This window comes from Nuphar pumila, chromosome 7 (assembly GCF_984573655.1).
Source record: "Nuphar pumila chromosome 7, dmNupPumi1.hap1.1, whole genome shotgun sequence".
Taxonomy (NCBI): domain Eukaryota; kingdom Viridiplantae; phylum Streptophyta; class Magnoliopsida; order Nymphaeales; family Nymphaeaceae; genus Nuphar; species Nuphar pumila.
The window spans coordinates 9,979,942-9,997,559 of record NC_143255.1 but is presented as its reverse complement, the minus strand read 5'-3'; the positions used below and the strand labels follow the sequence as shown (position 1 = coordinate 9,997,559).

Here is a 17,618-nt window from a genome sequence, read left to right as displayed (position 1 = left end):
TTGAATTCCAACCGCCTGTAGTACTTTCCTCCTGAAAGCCCTGCAATCGCACTCCATTGTAAGGGCTGTAACATAAAATCATAGCGAGGAGCAGGTATAAACATTTGGTTGTGCTTGACACCATTAGTGAATCTAATGGCTGGTAACCCAAAAGAGATTTTTGAACTGGATGGCAACCCTTCCACAACAGAAGCCCATGAACACTGGTGACCAACAGCCTTGTCTGGTAGGAGCAGCCAGTGCACGTCACCTTGTGTCGGGACGTTGCAAGTTCAAATCCCAATGGTATCGTTGTATAACTGGTAGGGGGCTGCTTAACCCCATCTTGCCTTTCATTAAGAAAAAAAGAGTCGCAGGTAGGTTGAACGTCTGGTGGAAGAGGTGGGGGTAGAGGCAGAGGGAGGGGGGGAATCGGAGAGCATGGGAGGCGGGGGTAGCAGTACACCACCTAGAAGTTGAGCTCCCCCCTCCGAATTTAGTTGATGAAAAATAAGACACTATAGACACGTTTTCTCTAGTATTTAGCATATAAACTATTAATAGATAAACTAAAGCTATGTTCGGGAGCCTGAAATGGTATTTAATGAGGGTTTAATTAATACCACAAACCCTTTGGTGGTGTTGAGAGTGGAGAAGAGCCATTTTCAACTACATTGGATGTAGTTGCCAACTCAAGCATCATCTCCCATCTTCTCCATTCCTTTCACCCTTTTCATCTCCTCTCCAACACTGGCTCCCAAACAGAACCTAAAATATGTCAAAAACGTCACTTGTGCTGACCCCACCCCCACCCAGTCCCTCTCCCTCTCTCTCTCTCTCTCTCTCTCTCTCTCTCTCTCTCTCTCTCTCTCTCTCCATTAAATTATGTCAAAACAGCAGATATAAGGATATGGTCATCTTTATAAAGTTTTCAATATGACTGATACAAGGAGACATGATGCGGGGGCGAAAATAGAGCGCCCTTGTGACATATAGTGGCCAAGCTGGGAGATTAAGGCCCTCTCATTTTGTAGCGTGAATCATAATATCTTCGGATCATACACAACATCCAGCTCTGGGTCCAGCACAAGTCCCAGACAAGAGAACAAGGCCCAATAGTTTAGAATTTAAAGATCCTGCAGTCATTTGTAACCGGCTAGCAACACTTGAAATAGAAGCAAACTCCAATCTAGAAAGGGAAAATTAAGGAATACAAAATAAGTAGATGACATTATGAGAATAGCTCAAAACAACGAACGACATATTCCTTGCATTGTATACCATTAGAAAGAATGACACCTAACATTCTCATCGTATACAAGATAAGATCACTATAACCCAATATTCCCCCCACAAATCCCTCATAATTTACTTCAAAAATGCCAGAACAGCATCAATGCTGTGGTATGCGCAAGATTTCCTCGCTCTACTGAAATACCTCGCATCTCAAACTGTAGAAAGAAATTCAAAGGAGATTCTACAGCCTCAAATTTCAAATGTCATACGTCCAGCAAGTTTGCTCTCTAGTATCCTTTTGTCAATAGCTGCGTCAATGGAGTTCATCTGAAAGAACAAATCACCATGACGAACATTAGAATGGAATTGGAAGCAGATCAAGCACAAGTCTAAGCAAAATCTATTAGCTTTTTTTGCAAGAGATATAAAACATCTAAGCTGAATGAAAATCTGACCTGTGGCAATGTCTGATTGCACGAGTGACCAAAAAAGATAACAAGAAATGCTATGAATTGACAAAAGCCTGGAGGCCATATTCTCGTTCCACACTTGTTATGAAGCATAGGGAGAACGAATAAAAATTGGCATTCAAAAGTCTCATGGAATAAATTAGAAAAGAAAAGATGTATAAGCAATTTGCATATTTTTATACTGGCCTGATGCTACTAGCTTAAAGAACCCTAAAAAATCATAAACATGTTCGGTCATTCTCTTACATGTATCAGTTTTTAGTGTGTGCACCCCCCCCCCTCGGTCCACGATATGAAATCCAAGACCTCAAAGGGAAAACAGAAAAAGTTGAAGCATGAAAAAATAATCCTGAGGTTTAGAGAAAATTTTTTAATCTGTAATCTACTCTTTCTTTTAATGAAGGCCTTCATAAGTCCCATGCCTCCATATACTGTTGCTATTCATGAGTATCACAGAACTACCTTTCACCTCGAGGAAAAACTAGCACGAATATGTGGCTCTAGGATCAAACTGTCAATCCTTTACAATATGACAAATTGGAGCCAGAAACATAGAAACAGAGAGAAAGCAACCAACCTACTTGGAAGTACACAGCAACTTGTGCAACCATTGGAATCAAATATCAAGTGACACGGTACAACTTACCTGTGTTGTCTCATCATGCACCTGATACTTTGATAAGGACATTCTCCTTTCCTCCTGAGAGAAATTTAACAAATTACAGGACGACATATTGAATGTTAGAACTAACCTCATATCATGCTTTTACATTCTCCAAAAACAAATATAGTGCATTCAACAAATGTCACAAAAAAGATTTTAACCTACTAACCATTGACATTGCCTCATCATCCCAAACTAAGTAGACCTCGTTAGTGGCAGGTTGAGAAGCTGGAACTTTGTTAGATATCACAGGTGGGGGACCAATTGAAGGACCACCAGTATTAGGACCCGAAGCATACATGTGAGAATTGGAGAAAGAAATACCACCTAAGGAAAACACATGTAAGCCAACGTTAGAAGGATAAGATCACAAGGTGAGGCAAGGAAAATGAAAAAGTGCAGAGAAACAAAAGAGCAGCATAAACAAACTAAAATGGTCATAATACATAGATCAGTGTATGTAGCAGCAACTGAGTTCCAAAAGAACAGCTATCAACATTAATTATCAAATGCAGGTGGCAGAGGAATCAGACGATCAATTCAAAAGAATAACATGAAGTGATCCTATCACTTTAATACATAAACATTACTGCTTCAGTTTCTGAAGGCAGCAACATAATACAACTGTGAATATGCAGACTTGGTTTTACTGGCAGAGAGAACAGAATTTTACTCAGTTTCATACATGGATTGTCAAGGAAGATGCATTTTAGTGATAACTGTAAGATATGAAATTTCATATCATATAACATTCTAGAAATTGCTCAAGCTTGCATCGCAATCAGGACACCTGATTTCCACACTTCAGCTTTACTAATTCCTTTACAGCAGAACATTAACTCCTCATACTAGAAGTCATAGTGAGGGAGAATACCGCTCAGGTACTTACTCTTTCACCTATCTTGTTACAGTGGCTGAGTGGCCAGAAGAAAGCAAAAAGAAAATCAACCAATATAAACAAGGAAAAAGAAGGGTGTAAACCGTGCATCTGTCTTCAGCAAGACAGTAATCTAAAACAAATTGGAAATTTAATAAATAACTGAAAACATGAACATAAATTAGCAACATTTTTGCTGAATATTATAATAAACCTAAAATATTTTAGTTGAAACTAAAATAACTTTGTCATTACCTGAGAAGCTTTTGATTATCATGGTATTTAGCAATAATGATGAAGTGCAATCATTTTTACTATTACTATACAAAAACATTGATGCATGAAGAAACAACTGAAATGATAGCATGGAAGGGCAACTAATACTGATTTCTACAATAAATTTACTCCCGAAAACCTGAGATATGATCTCACTAAATAAATGTTTTTCCTGGTCATTAGTTTGCTAAAAAGCCAGAGAATCTGAAAATCATAGCATGGATTTCTTTAATAAGTATGACAATTGCAAACTTAGTAAGAGGTACAGACAAATAAAGAATGCAGGAGAGTTTCATCAATAGCAGGTTTGCAAGAGACCTCATTCTGTAACCGCTAATAAAATACACGGTTAGGAAAGGGATAGCACCATATTATTTCAATTCACATATCCAAAATTAACCAGTGGGTATCTACGATTCACATATAAAATAAACAAGATGCTAATGCAACAGAATTATATATCTCACCAGAGAAAGAAAACAATAAATTTTTTTAAAAAGAAATGAAGGAATTTCAGAACCAGAAACGTTTTACTAATTTCTCTTATTATTTGTCAATAAATGGAACTTCTGAGCGTGATTTTCTTTAGACTCTAACCCCCTGTTTAGATCACTTTATAAATTGCTCCTTACCATTTATATTTATTTTAAATAGAAAGTTTCGGTGTTTGGATTTTTTTTTAAATTTTTTAATGAATTCTAAAATTCTACTCCTTTTTTCAAAAATAGGGAGAGACCTAATTTTTTTTTTATAACTACTTATTTTCTTTTTATAACTACTTAGTTACACACTGCCGGTCCCAAGCCCGGATAAAGGAGGAGGGTTGCGGTAGGCCAGTGACAGCCAGCATAAAAAACTTAGTCATACCCTATGAATATGAACCAATATGAGAATTTCGTTGGGGCGTTCCCTACTGAGCGACGCGATGTACTCTATAGGCCCGGAGGCAGTGATAAATGGGCAAGGGTTGCTAGGTCGTCGCCCGGAAGCGACGCGTCACACCGGCACCCGGGTGTGGTGTCAAATAGGCAAGGGTTCCCTCACTTTATTGGACGGGTGGGGGTAAAGAAGTTAGTCCAAGACCATAAAATTAGGTTAGCCACTTGGAACATAGGGTCTTTAACTGGTAAGTTGGTAGAGTTAGTAGATGTTATGTGTAGGAGAAAGATTGATATTTTATGTCTACAAGAGACCAAATGGGTAGGTGAGAAGGCAAAAGTGATAGAACCTTGGGGATATAAGATTTGATATACAGGAATAAATAGAAATAGGAATGGAGTAGGGATTGTTATGAGTCGTGAGTTTATAGATAATGTAGTTGAGGTCCGTAGGAAGGGTGATAGGATTTTACTTATTAAATTAGTAATAGGTACGGATATTATTAATATTATTAGTGTTTATGCACCTCAAGTAGGTTTAGATGATTCCATTAAGCGTCAATTTTGGGAAGATTTAGATGGAGTAGTACAAGAGATATCTTATGGTGAAAAGCTTTTCATCGGCGGTGACCTTAATGGACATGTAGGCATTAGTAGGGATGGATTTGAGAGTATCCATGGAGGCTATGGTATAGGAGAAAGAAACAAAAGTGGAGAAAGGATTTTAGATTTTGGTTTGTCCTATGATATGATCTTAGCAAACACTTGGTTTAGGAAAAGGGAGTCTCACCTAGTAACATTTAAAAGTGGGGTTAATACGAGTCAGATAGATTTTTTCCTACTTAGAAAGAGAGATAGGGGTTGTTGCATCGATTGTAAGGTTATACCGGGAGAAAGTATAGCTACACAACATAGTCTTAATTTTAGATCTTAGAATTAGACAATGCTGCAAAAGGGATAGACATAGGATAGATCCTACAATTAAGTGGTGGGCACTGAAAGGAGCTAAACAAAGAATGTTTGTAGAGCAGGTAGTTAAGAAAGTTGATTGGTGTATCGAGGAGGATTCAGAATCAATGTGGAATAAGATAGCGGGTGGCATGAGAAAGGTGGCTAAGGAGGTATTGGGTGAGTCTAAAGGCGGTGCACCGTTAGGTAAGGATATATCATGATGGAACGAGGATGTCAAATTAGCTATTAAGGTTAAAAGAGAGTGTTATAGAAATCTAAGTAAGAGTCGTGATAAGGAGAATTTGGAGAAGTATATGATAGCAAAGAAGGAAGCTAAAAAAGTAGTTCGAAACGCGAGGGATAAGGTATATAAAGAGGTTTATGACAAGTTGGATACCAAAGAGGGCGAGAAGGATATTTATAGGCTTGCAAAGATAAGAGATAAGAAATCGAGGGATCTGGGTATGATTAGATGTATCAAAGATGAAACACAAAAGGTTTTAGTCAAAGATGAGGAGATTAAGGAGAGATGGAAAGATTATTTTGATAAGCTATTTAATGGAAGTCATGCCCAGGATCTTGGATACTTGTCCATTCCTTTTCATGAGATGAATCGTGACTTCATGCGCAAGATTCAAAAGAAAGAAATTGCAGAGGCTTTGAAGAAAATGAAATCAAGAAGGGCAGTTGGCCCAGATGGTATACCTATCGAGGCTTGAAAATGCTTGGGAGAGAAAGGTTTAGAATGGTTGACAAATCTTTTTAATAAGATTTGGCGGACAAATAAGATGCCTAATGAGTGGAGGAAGAGTACTTTGGTGCCTCTATATAAGAATAAGGGTGATATACAAGATTGCACAAACTATCGTGGTATAAAACTCATGAGTCATACTATGAAACTTTGGGAGAGGGTGATTGAGTCTAGGTTGAGGAAGGTTGTCATGATATCGGAGAATCAATTTGGTTTTATGCCTGGAAGATCAACTATGGAAGCTATACATCTTCTTAGACAACTTATTGAGAGAAATAGAGAGAGGAACAAAGATTTGCATATGGTTTTTATTGATTTGGAGAAGGCATACGATAGAGTACCTAGGGACGTTCTCTGGTGGACAATGATGAAGAAAAGTGTTTCTCTCAAGTACATTAGTATAATTAAGGATATGTATAAAGGAGTAGTAACCAATGTCCGCACTTGTGGAGGGGTGACAACCAATTTTCCTATAACGGTTGGGTTACATCAAGGATCTGCTTTAAGCCCTTTCCTATTTGCTATAGTGATGGATGAGCTTACGAGATCAATTCAAGAAAATGTGTTGTGGTGTATGTTGTTTGCTGATGATATTGTTTTGATTGATGAGTCTAGAGTTGGGGTTAATGCTAAGTTAGAATTATGGAGACCGACATTAGAAGCAAGAGGTTTTAAGTTGAGTAAGAGTAAGACAGAATATATGGAATGTCGGTTTAGTAAGCAACGAAGTAGTGATGGGAGTCTAGTGAAGCTTGGTGAGCAAGAAATACCGGTGGATGATTGTTTCAAATATTTGGGATCTATCATTCAAAAGTATGGAGAAATTGATGGAGATGTAAATCATAGGATAAAGGTTGGGTGGATGAAATGGAAAAGTGCAACTGGAGTGTTGTGCGATCGTAGAATGCCATTGCGGTTGAAGGAAAAGTTTTATAGGACGACTATTAGGCCCGCTTTACTATATGGTACGGAATGTTGGGCTGCCAAGAGACATCATATTAAAAAAATGAGTGTAGCTGAGATGCGTATACTTAGATGGATGTGTGAAAATACAATAAAAGATAAGATTCGAAACGAGGAGATACATAAGAAGGTAGGCGTTGCACCCATTGAAAATAAGATGAGAGAGAATCGTTTACGGTGGTTTGGACATATTCGGCGAAGGCCTAATGATGCTCCAGTTAGAAGGATGGAGAAATGGGAAAATATATTAGTTAAAAGAGATCGGGGTAGGCCTAGGAAGACTTGGATGGAGATGATAGGAAAGGATATGAATGCTTTGAACCTCACCGAGGACATGGCATTGGATAGAAATGATTGGAGGAGAAGGATTCATGTGGAAGACCCAGAATGATTTTCTTTGTTGGTTAATATCGCCGACCCCAATTGTTTTGGGATGAAGGCGGAGTTGTTGTTGTTGTTATTTTCTTCCATTCCACCCTCCCCCATCACCACCACGACCACCACCATCATTACCAATGTCAGAATCAGACTGAATCGGCCAATTCAGATCGAATCTGTCCTTAGCCAATTCAGAAGGGTCCGATTCACCTGTCATTTTAATTCAATTTTTTTAATATTTTTAAGGGATTAAAAACATTGTTTAATATTTTTTATTGTTTAATAACACGTCATCTGATGGTGACAAGTTGTCGGTTCACAAACAATTCGATTCAAGGATTTCTTTTAAGAAATTGATTCACCTGGTGAATCTAACAACATTGATCAGTACCACAGCTTCACCGTCACCACCAACAACAACAACAACAACCATTGCCGCCACTGCCATCACCATTACCACCACTGTCACCACCACCACCATTACAATCATCACCATTACCGCCACCATCATCATTAGTCACTGATCTTATTTTCTTCTTCATTATAATTTAAATAGTTTGGTGATCTAAACATTCACGTAATTAAAAGTAAAGGCAAGATTCTTCTTTATAAAATGTGCTTATATATATATATATATATATAAACAATAAATAGAAATAGATCCAAACAGGACCTAAGTCAATTTCAAATACTATATATATTAGGTAAGGTAACCTTGTTTCCTGTCTGTCCTAATATGAATTGTTGTAATGACTTTTTGTGTACAAGGAGGGAAGCATCTTTTTAGTCCTTTAAAAAGGTACTGGATGCATATAATTTAAAGCAGCAGCCCGCTATGCTTTGCATCACAAAAATAGAAATACTTATCAATGGCCATTAAGCATGCACATGCAAACACACACATATACACACCAGTAGGGCTGGTAAATGAGCCGAATGAACCAAACAGGGCATATTCAGGCTCGACTCGTTTACCAATGGATTGAGCTCGTGGCTCGGCTCGTGTTCGTGTTTAGCCATGCCAAGCGACTCGTCCCATCCACACGAGCTAGCTCGTTTTTCATGTTATTTATACATGGAATATATGTATTTTTTATATATTATTCTTAAAAAATAAATATTGTTTGTATATTAGTATATTACACTTAATAGTTCATATTTTATGTATAGGTTTTTCATTTATCCTTCGCTTTTTATATATATTTTATGCATTCTTCTTTTTATATATCACACTTAAAATGTATATTATACATAAAAATATATTTATTTTATCTATACGAGATCTCCTGAGCCAAGCTGAGCCAAAGACCCTGTGTTCGGGCTCGACTCAGTTAAGCTAAACAAGCTGCTTCTGGCTCGGCTGGCCAACTGTACGAACTGATCACAAACAAGTTTGTGATGAGCCGAACCGAGCCGATTCACATTCACAACCTGTTTGGTTCGTTTGCCAGTCCTACACACTAGAAATGAAGAGTCACAATAAGACATATAAAGAGAAAACATAAAGAAGTGTTGACATATTTGTAAAGACATGCAACGTAGCCTATAAATTATTGTTTGCCTACAGGTGGCAGCACGCAAAAGCACCACCAGCATCCCGGATCAAAAGTATGAAGCAGGTCATTTTGAAGTGACCAATGTTACATGGAGCCAGAACAAGCAAGTTGGATAGTTTAACAACCCTATGAGCCACAATTGACTGGTTATAGAATGACTAATAGGTCTTTTTGAGTGATGACCAAAATATGTTCTTTCCTTAACTTATTTAGATATGTTCATAAAAAATATTTAGAAACTTATTCTTATTTCCTTTTCTCTAATTTTGAATATTTTCTTAAACTTTATGATAAGGTTCATTGATGATCTTTACTATAAAATAAATAAATATATCCTATCTATTTTTCTTCTAAATGTAAATTCACGGTATCATCTACTTATTGTTTTCTGTGACTCAAGCCTAAAGTTATTGATGGTAGCAGAATCCTTCAAATTGTAGATTTCCCCCACAATATCGTCACTAATAGTTATTACTGTCACTTTTACAATCCACCACATCACACATCTGGAGCAGGTGGAAAAGAAGACCACCAAGGAAAGTCCATGTATGATAGCCACTTGTGTCACCAAATGGAGAAGAGACCAGCCAACTGATCAATGTCTCCATTACACAGTAAATATACATAGTAAATAACTGCATGAAGAGTCGGTCTTCTGACAAGACTATGAACAGAAAAGAATTAATTGTCATTTCTTTTTCCCATTTTAGGACAATAAAGTCAGAATATAATAGAAAAATACAGGAACTAATATGTTCTCAAAGCAAACATTCTTTACTGATAGCAGTTTTTTCTTGTAAATGATACTGAAATCCATCACAAAAATGAATACAAATCAAAACATAGGTAAGTTTATATCCAAAATGGCTTCAATCATAATCAAACATTAACAAAAGCATCAGAACATTTCATTAAAGAGGAAATCCTTAATCATTACTAGGGCAATTAAGGAAAAAAGAACCTGCTTCAACATTAGGAACAATTACTTCAAGTTAACAGAAACTAAGTCAGCTAGTGTGTCAAATCATATACATTATTCAACCAGTAGAGGAAAGCATCCAAACCTTGGACACTAGGAGCACTATAACTACTCCCCATGGACGAACTATACAAGTAGTTTGCAACTGCTGGGCTCTTAATTTCAGCAGGAGAGGTTGATGGAACAGCAGGAACTACAGTTGCCACAAATGGTGCACTTTGGCTAGGAATACTATTACTAGCAGTTATTGGAAATAATGGTTGAGAAATAGGTGGAGCTGTCGAAGGGAGACCAGGTGGGCTGATTGGGAATGGTGCTTGAAATGATGGAGCAGCTGTGGGTGGAAGGGGAGGCCTAATATTCTGTATGGGAAACAAGGGTTGAACTTGTGCTAGGGAAACAGAAACAGCAGGAGGCAGAGAAACTGCTGGATTTGGGGCAAACCAAGGCTCTGGGCGCACAGGAGCAGACCAGCCCGGAGCTGGTAAAGTTACATATGCAGGATTGTAACTGGAAAAAAAGAAAAGAAAAAATAGCTGTTAGTTAATAGATAATGCAGCATCTTTGCGCCCTAAAAAGCAATTGCATTTAAAATAAAAAGGAATTGTAGGCAACCAGCTAAAATTACCATCGAATAATTGCACTTGTGTCTAATATTTCATGACAATCATTGGCTAACAATTTTATCATAACTATATTTTGGTGCCCAGTCAGCAATATCTGAAATGAAGCACCAATTATCCCAACCTCAACTATCAGATTAGCTATCTGGCAAGTGCTTATGCTTGGATTGTAGCAAAAGGATATAGTATACTCATAAAACCGTGGTATGTACAAAGAAATGAAGTTCTTTCCCCCAAATAATTATTAAAGAAAGAACTAGGATATAAAAATATCTAGGGAGGAGGGAAGCCATACTTTGGCAAGCCAACAGAATAAGCTGGTTGTGGAGGTAATCCAACACCTACTGACCCTGGTATCAGATTACCAACCAATCCAGGAGTAGGAACCTCAACCTTTGCCACCTTTGCTTGAACCTCTTCATCTGCCAACAAATGTTGCATGTTAGTATTACAATCATATTAAGTCATCCATTGTTAAATTTTCAGTAAGCCCTCATGTACAAAGCAAATAATCACCTAAATACATTTAGTGAACTTAAAAATCATAAACCAAATAACATTTACTAAGCAATGAAGATGAATGTTATAAGAATTATATAAAGAACTGTACATTCATCACAAAATGCACTTAAACATGCCAAAGCTTGTGTGTGAATAAGACATCATATCCTAAAAAAACATGAGATACAATGATTAATCGAATTTATAAGGTATAACTGCAAATAAGATAAGCAAGTACCTACGACTGAGATCAGGTTCCACATATGCCGAAAATGACGAGGTCTAAATTGAGAGACATTTACAAGTTAGGTACTACATCCATCTATATGTGACCCACTGGTAATTCGTTATTTACTTAAGTGTTCTCAAAATGTATTTGTACTTTATGCAAATATAAGTCAAATGGGTCAAATAAGATAGATGGACTGGTTAGAGTTGGTGATCATCACAAAAAAATCCATATATGCATACATATACAATATATATGATTTATCTAACATTAAAATAGGTATATTGATCATTAGTTGCATTAGACTAAAACGTACCCTTAAAAGCATTTTTTAAAATGCATGGTCATTTTTATGGGTAGTGTGAGTCTTTTGGATTTGGAGGGGGGGAAAAAGTCAAAACACCTTTTTTCAAAAAATTGTTTTTTTGTGTACTTTGCAAAATTGAATTTGAAAAGCTAAAGTTACTTCTTTGACCCCAAAAAGTGATCACGTATTTTTTAAAATGTCATTAGACTCATTACTATTAAGGGTATTTTGGTTGTTTCAATCAGTTGAATGCACCTAATGTTAAATGTAACTAGTATAATGTTAGATAAACCATATATATATAGAGAGAGAGGGGGGGGGGGTATCCTGCCCCTTTTTTCGTTAGGTCACTTTAGGACCCTCCAAAGGTCATAGTTTTTCCTTAGATGTGTTTATCATTGCTTATTTATTAGGAAACAAGTTTCGTTCCAAATTGATTTGATGTAAAAATGTGAATATTTTATCATAAAATTTTAGTACAATATCAACAATTGATTTTTTTACCTCTTTAAAGTACACATCTGAGCATAAAGATTCTTAACCAATGCATGTTCTCTATCGAGTAAACAATGATGAATACATCTAATGGTTCAAATCAAGCATAAAACACCTAAAACTATGATTTTTGGAGGGACTTAATCGGTGTTGTAAGTATCATATGTACTATACGTATCGTTACTTTTGAGTTTTTCGATACGATACACACTCGTGTCGCGATATGAGTGTGTATCGTACCCGTATTGAGTGTATCGTATGCTACACCATTGTATCGTGTTATATGGTACAATATAGGGTGTATCGTAAGATATACCTTCGATGAACTTTAAAAAGGCTAAAAGTTACTTTTTCATTTTGGGTTTTAAATACTTTTTGAAGGGTAACTTCTCCATTTGTCTAGAGGCCATTAAAAGTGCATTTTCACCATTTTTTCACTCAAAAAAGTGAGTTAAGGTAAAAAAAAATGCATTTTTATCATTTTTCACTCAAGAAAATGGGTTAAGGCAAAAACATCTTTATTATGAGTAAAATTACAAAGCTACTCTCCAAAAAAAATTGCTTTGGGGGGCATTGCCACCCTAACCCCCCCCCCCCCCCCATCAACTTAGCGCGAAGTTGGATCCACAAAAATTAAAGATTTATATCAAGGTAGAAATCAGGCTGGAGACTCCTCTAACAAAGATGACATAAGATGATCTGGCATGGCAACGACTCACTCAAGTAATGAGTGGAAGCCGATTGAAAATCGAGTGCAACTATTGTCATAATATTTTTGTTTATGTAATATGAAAGTATGAGTCTTGTGACATGTTCTTAATTGTAAGCTATTTAATATTTTCCATTGCTGTTGTGAGATATGCATGCAATATTATCTATGATTATATATTAGTTGATGTTTGACGATGTCCTATGTGGCTCATAGAGACATAAATGCTTCAAATGTGATTTTATGGTTGTATTTTGTGTAATTCATCATTTTTCCATGTGATATGTTTTTTTTATAATTTTTGCTAATTTTTTCTGATTTTTCTTGATTTTTTGAAAAAATTTATTAAAATTTACAATACGCTTAAGATATGATATGATACAGTGTTACTTTGGGCCCGACTAATACGGCTAACGATACGATACTTACAACCTTGGTCTTAATGGCAATCTAACGAAAAAGGCGGTAAGATAATCCTCATTCTCATATATATACATATATATATGGGTTAATATTTGCGACATTCGACCTAGCAAATGGGTGGAACCCCCTTGTTTGGTTTTTTTCTCACATCTAACATCATAGATTTGATCTACATATTTTATTTAGTGGGAACCAGCTCTTGGATCATCGAAATCTGACCTGTATATAGGTTTGTCGGCGATCCAAAAATCAATGGCTATGAAGGCATCGATTTTTCCCGACTCTTAAAAACATGTTTTTTTGTCGAAAAACATGATCCAAGAGTTGATTCCTACTAAATCAAGCATGTTTCAAAACAAATCGCATCGTGAAATTCAAACTTGATTATAGGTACAATCGATTGTAGCAAATATAAATCATATATATATATGGCCTCTAGAATGTGTTGAACTAAAAATAAGTGAATTGGCATATGAACAAAGATTGCCATGGGTTTTTTGGTTTTTTCCTCAAATTTTACCGTACAGATGTGATCTATACGCTTGGTTTTATAGGGATCAGCTCTTAGATCGACTAATTACAACGCAAAAGTAGAATCTTTTAAGCCTTGAAAATCAACGGCTTAGAATTTTCATAAATATTCAAGTATTCAAAAATCATACTTTTTCATCAAAAATACATGATCAAACAATCGTTTCCTAGCAAATGGACCATGCCAAACACATCTGCAAGATTGGATTTGAAAAAAAAAACATCGAAGATACCTAGTTCACATATTATATATAGAAATGAGAACCTACTAAATGGGCATGGTGCTAAATGAAACATGCTATTGGATTTTCGGTGTTTTTTCGAAATTATGACTGCACATATGTAACCTATATGCTTGGTTTTATAGGAATCACTTTGTGGACCATTTGATTCTGATGCATGAATAGGTTCTAAGATTTCAAAAATCAACGGTCTAGAAATTTCATAAATTTTTTAGGCTCAAAATACCATTTTTTCATCCAAAATGCATGATCCAAGTGTCGATTTCTAGTAAATCGATCATGTTGAATACGTCTATGGGGCTGGAATTTTGAAAGAAAAAAAAAACGGAAATCCAATAGCATGTTTCATTTAGCACCGTGCCCATTTAGCATGATCTCTCTCTCTCTCAATATATATATATATATATATATATATATATATATATATATATATATATATATATATATATATATTAGATGTTATAGGTAGATACACTATCTAGTAACCAATACATAGAACATTTTTTAAACTATAATTAACATGAGGCTCCATACCCTTGATATATCATGGGTAGGTCAATTAAACAACCAGTTTTTACCCATTGCAAAAACAGCAGTTCTCAAAGCAGTAGAAGCGTACCTCTCACCATTTTAATGAAAATACATAAAATGCACTTGACAAGTTTTAGACAATTATTGTGAAAAGAAAAAACAGAAATATGATTCAGTGTCCAAAAAGCTAAAACAAATTAGGCTCTGTTTGGGAGCCATTGTTGGGAGTGGAGATGGGGGATGGCAGTTTTGGGAGAGGAGACAGAAATTGGGGTGGTGTTAGAAGGGGTGATGGAGTTATAAATGGGCTGATTTCAACACTCTTGAGGATGTTGTTGGGAAATCCACCAATTTCATCTCCCCTATCATCACCCTTCCCAACAACGGCCCCCAAACAGAGCCTTATGTGCACATGTGACTCAAATCATGAAATGCAAAAGACACAGCACGGACCACCAAAATTTTGAAGCACATAAACATAAACACACACAAACATGCGCCACAGAGAGAGAGAGATGAAAAAAATTACAAGGTCGACCAAGATGAAGATCAAGAGTATTGGAGGAATAGACTATCCAAGTCAAGAATTATATCTTTCAAGACCAAACATGACATAATGTGGAGTATAATCTTCAAAATAAGATAAAGACATGGGTATCAAGATTCTGGCAAGAAATAGACTATCCAAGTCAAGAATTATATTTTTCAAGATCAAACTTGACATAATGCAGAGTATAATAGACTTCAAAATAAATAAAGACATAGACATCAAGATGCTGGCAGCCTACTGTAAGTTTATTAAGCAGAAATTAATAAAGAGTCACCTGCATCTCCATAGTGGGTTGCCATAACATCAGCAGGAATTCCCTGCATGCCATAGATTTCTATTTCTGTTGATTCTCTTCCTGGTTTAGCATTGGGGACACTGAAAGAAACAATTTGGTCAAAAAACAGATACAAGTTTTGTAGATGCTCAGCAGTTTAAAGAAAGCAGAAAATATAAGATAACAAATAAACATTAAAAGATCATACAAACCTGGCAGACCATACTTTAATAACAGAAACAAGCACATCAAACAATGTCATTCAAACAAAGACCAGGAAAAGCTTTGAGATGCAAACCAAAACAGAGAAGCACTTACATTTTCAGAAAATATGATGAAAACTATAACATCACACTCACTCACATACACAGAATCGTCAACAAGCTGAGCTTCATGCGAGAAAGTTGGGCTCATTCATTTAATAAGTGAATATATATATATATATATATATAATGAGAAATGTTCTAGTCAGGTCCCATTTTTGTTAGGTTCCAAGATAGGTCCTGACAAAAAACGTGGTTGCAAGTGTTTTTTGTTGAAGATGAACTTGTAGATGTGTTCACAATTGTTTATTTACCAAGGAACATGTTTTGGATCAAATCAATTTACCAAAAAATTATGAGCCACTGATTTTTCACCCCTCAAAAAAACACGTGCATGAAAAATACCTAATTGAATGCATGATATCTACTAAGTAAACTATGATAAACCAAGGTTGCCAGACTATGAAGTGGAAGCGGGAAACAATACGGGAAGCGGAACGAGAAGGGATGCATTTTAAAATGTATAGGAAAAGGGAAGGGAGGAATAAAAAAAGAATATAAGAATTGAATAGGAATCAAAATGAAACACAAATAAAAACTAAAATAAAAGTGAAAATATTAAATTTCATGTTTTTTAGTGTAAAAATTAAATTTTTAACAAAATTTAAAAATGATGACTACCAATTTAGAGAAAGCACATGGAAGTGAGTGAGAAGAGAGAGAAAACACATAAAAAACAAGAAAAGTTGAGTAAGAGAACATATAAGAAGAATAGATGTGTGGGGAATCGAGGTTCTCATCAAGTTTCGAAAGCTAGGAGCATCGCGCTTCCGAAGCTAGTTTCCCAGAAGGGAGCTTCTCACCTATCTAAGAAGCTGCCACAAATCCTACCACAATCTCCAAAAAGGTAAACATCAACAGAAATTTTCACTTCAGTTTCTTCTGAAATTTTTACATAAACCTTGTCTTTGATCTCCTATTAATAAAATAAACTTCCAATCATGTTAAGATTTGTTAATTCTGTGTAAATTAAGCATCAATAACAGACATAAAGAAAAAATTTCACTAAAGTAAAATAAAGAACATTCATCACTTCAAATCAAGCACACCACCCAAACGAATCCAAAACAAACCCCCAAAAGAGGGAAAACCCAATTCATCAATAAGCCGCAATCATACCACGAATCGACAAAATCCCTAGCGATACGCATGACTACAGATAGGGTATCAGGGAATAGATGAAAAACTACCAAAAAACGAAAAAAACATATGGAAAGGCATAGGGATAGAGCACGATACTTGGTGACGGTCTCCTTGTGGACCTGTAATACGTGGATCGCCATCCCCCCGGCAGTCGAGAGCTTCTTGTGGCAGACATGGCACTTGAAATGCCTCGCCTTCTGGTGCTGCACCAGGATCTTCTCGTCCTCGAACTCGCGATCGCAGTAGTAACACCACACCTTGTCCACCCTCTTCTTCTTCTTCCCCATTCTCCCCTACTTTCTCCCCCTCTCTTCTCCCTTCTCCTATTACCCCGTCCTCCCTTCTCCTTCCTCCTTCTCAAACAAAGAGAAAATGGAGACGAAAAATTAGGGTTTCTGCCTTCCTCCTCTTTTGGATCACGACCCAAGAGAGAAATTCTTCTTCTTCTCAGAGAAAGAGGGCGGAAGAAAACTCTCAAAACAAGAAGAGGAAGAAATCTCTCCCTCTCTCTCTCTCTCTCTCTTTCTCTCTCTCTCTCCTATATGAGAGTTGGGGTTGACCCATCTCGTTGACTAAGCTAGCCCAGGTAGGAGTTGGTTGAGTTGACTGGGTTAGTCTTTGGTCATGGCTGAGCTAACCCATGCTTCGCCTAAGCCAGAGATGTTGAGCCGACTGGGTTAAGTCTTTGGTCCTGGCTGAGCCAACAGTAGCGATGGGTTGAGCCAACGAAAGTACACGTTGTGATGTTGTCTTGTTTCTTGCTTTAGATTGACCAAGTC

General features: G+C 36.5%; 1 protein-coding gene across 2 annotated transcripts; it reads right to left on the bottom strand.

Annotated features, from left to right (window-relative positions):
- Window positions 1-884: 884 nt before the first annotated feature.
- On the bottom strand, window positions 885-17,344 carry LOC149831097 (protein SUPPRESSOR OF FRI 4-like). Of its 2 annotated transcripts, XM_090013659.1 has the most exons (8): window positions 16,936-17,344; window positions 15,374-15,474; window positions 10,877-11,003; window positions 10,044-10,468; window positions 2,519-2,676; window positions 2,332-2,385; window positions 1,418-1,542; window positions 885-1,168 (listed from the first exon to the last, which is right to left on the bottom strand). In XM_090013659.1, the coding sequence occupies exons 1-7, from the start codon at window positions 17,124-17,126 to the stop codon at window positions 1,465-1,467; spliced, it is 1,134 nt and encodes a 377-aa protein (XP_089869785.1). In that variant the 5' UTR covers window positions 17,127-17,344; the 3' UTR covers window positions 885-1,168; window positions 1,418-1,464. The 2 variants fall into 2 exon arrangements, with proteins under 2 accessions (XP_089869785.1, XP_089869784.1); XM_090013658.1 differs by having other exon boundaries at window positions 1,152-1,542.
- Window positions 17,345-17,618: the final 274 nt, after the last annotated feature.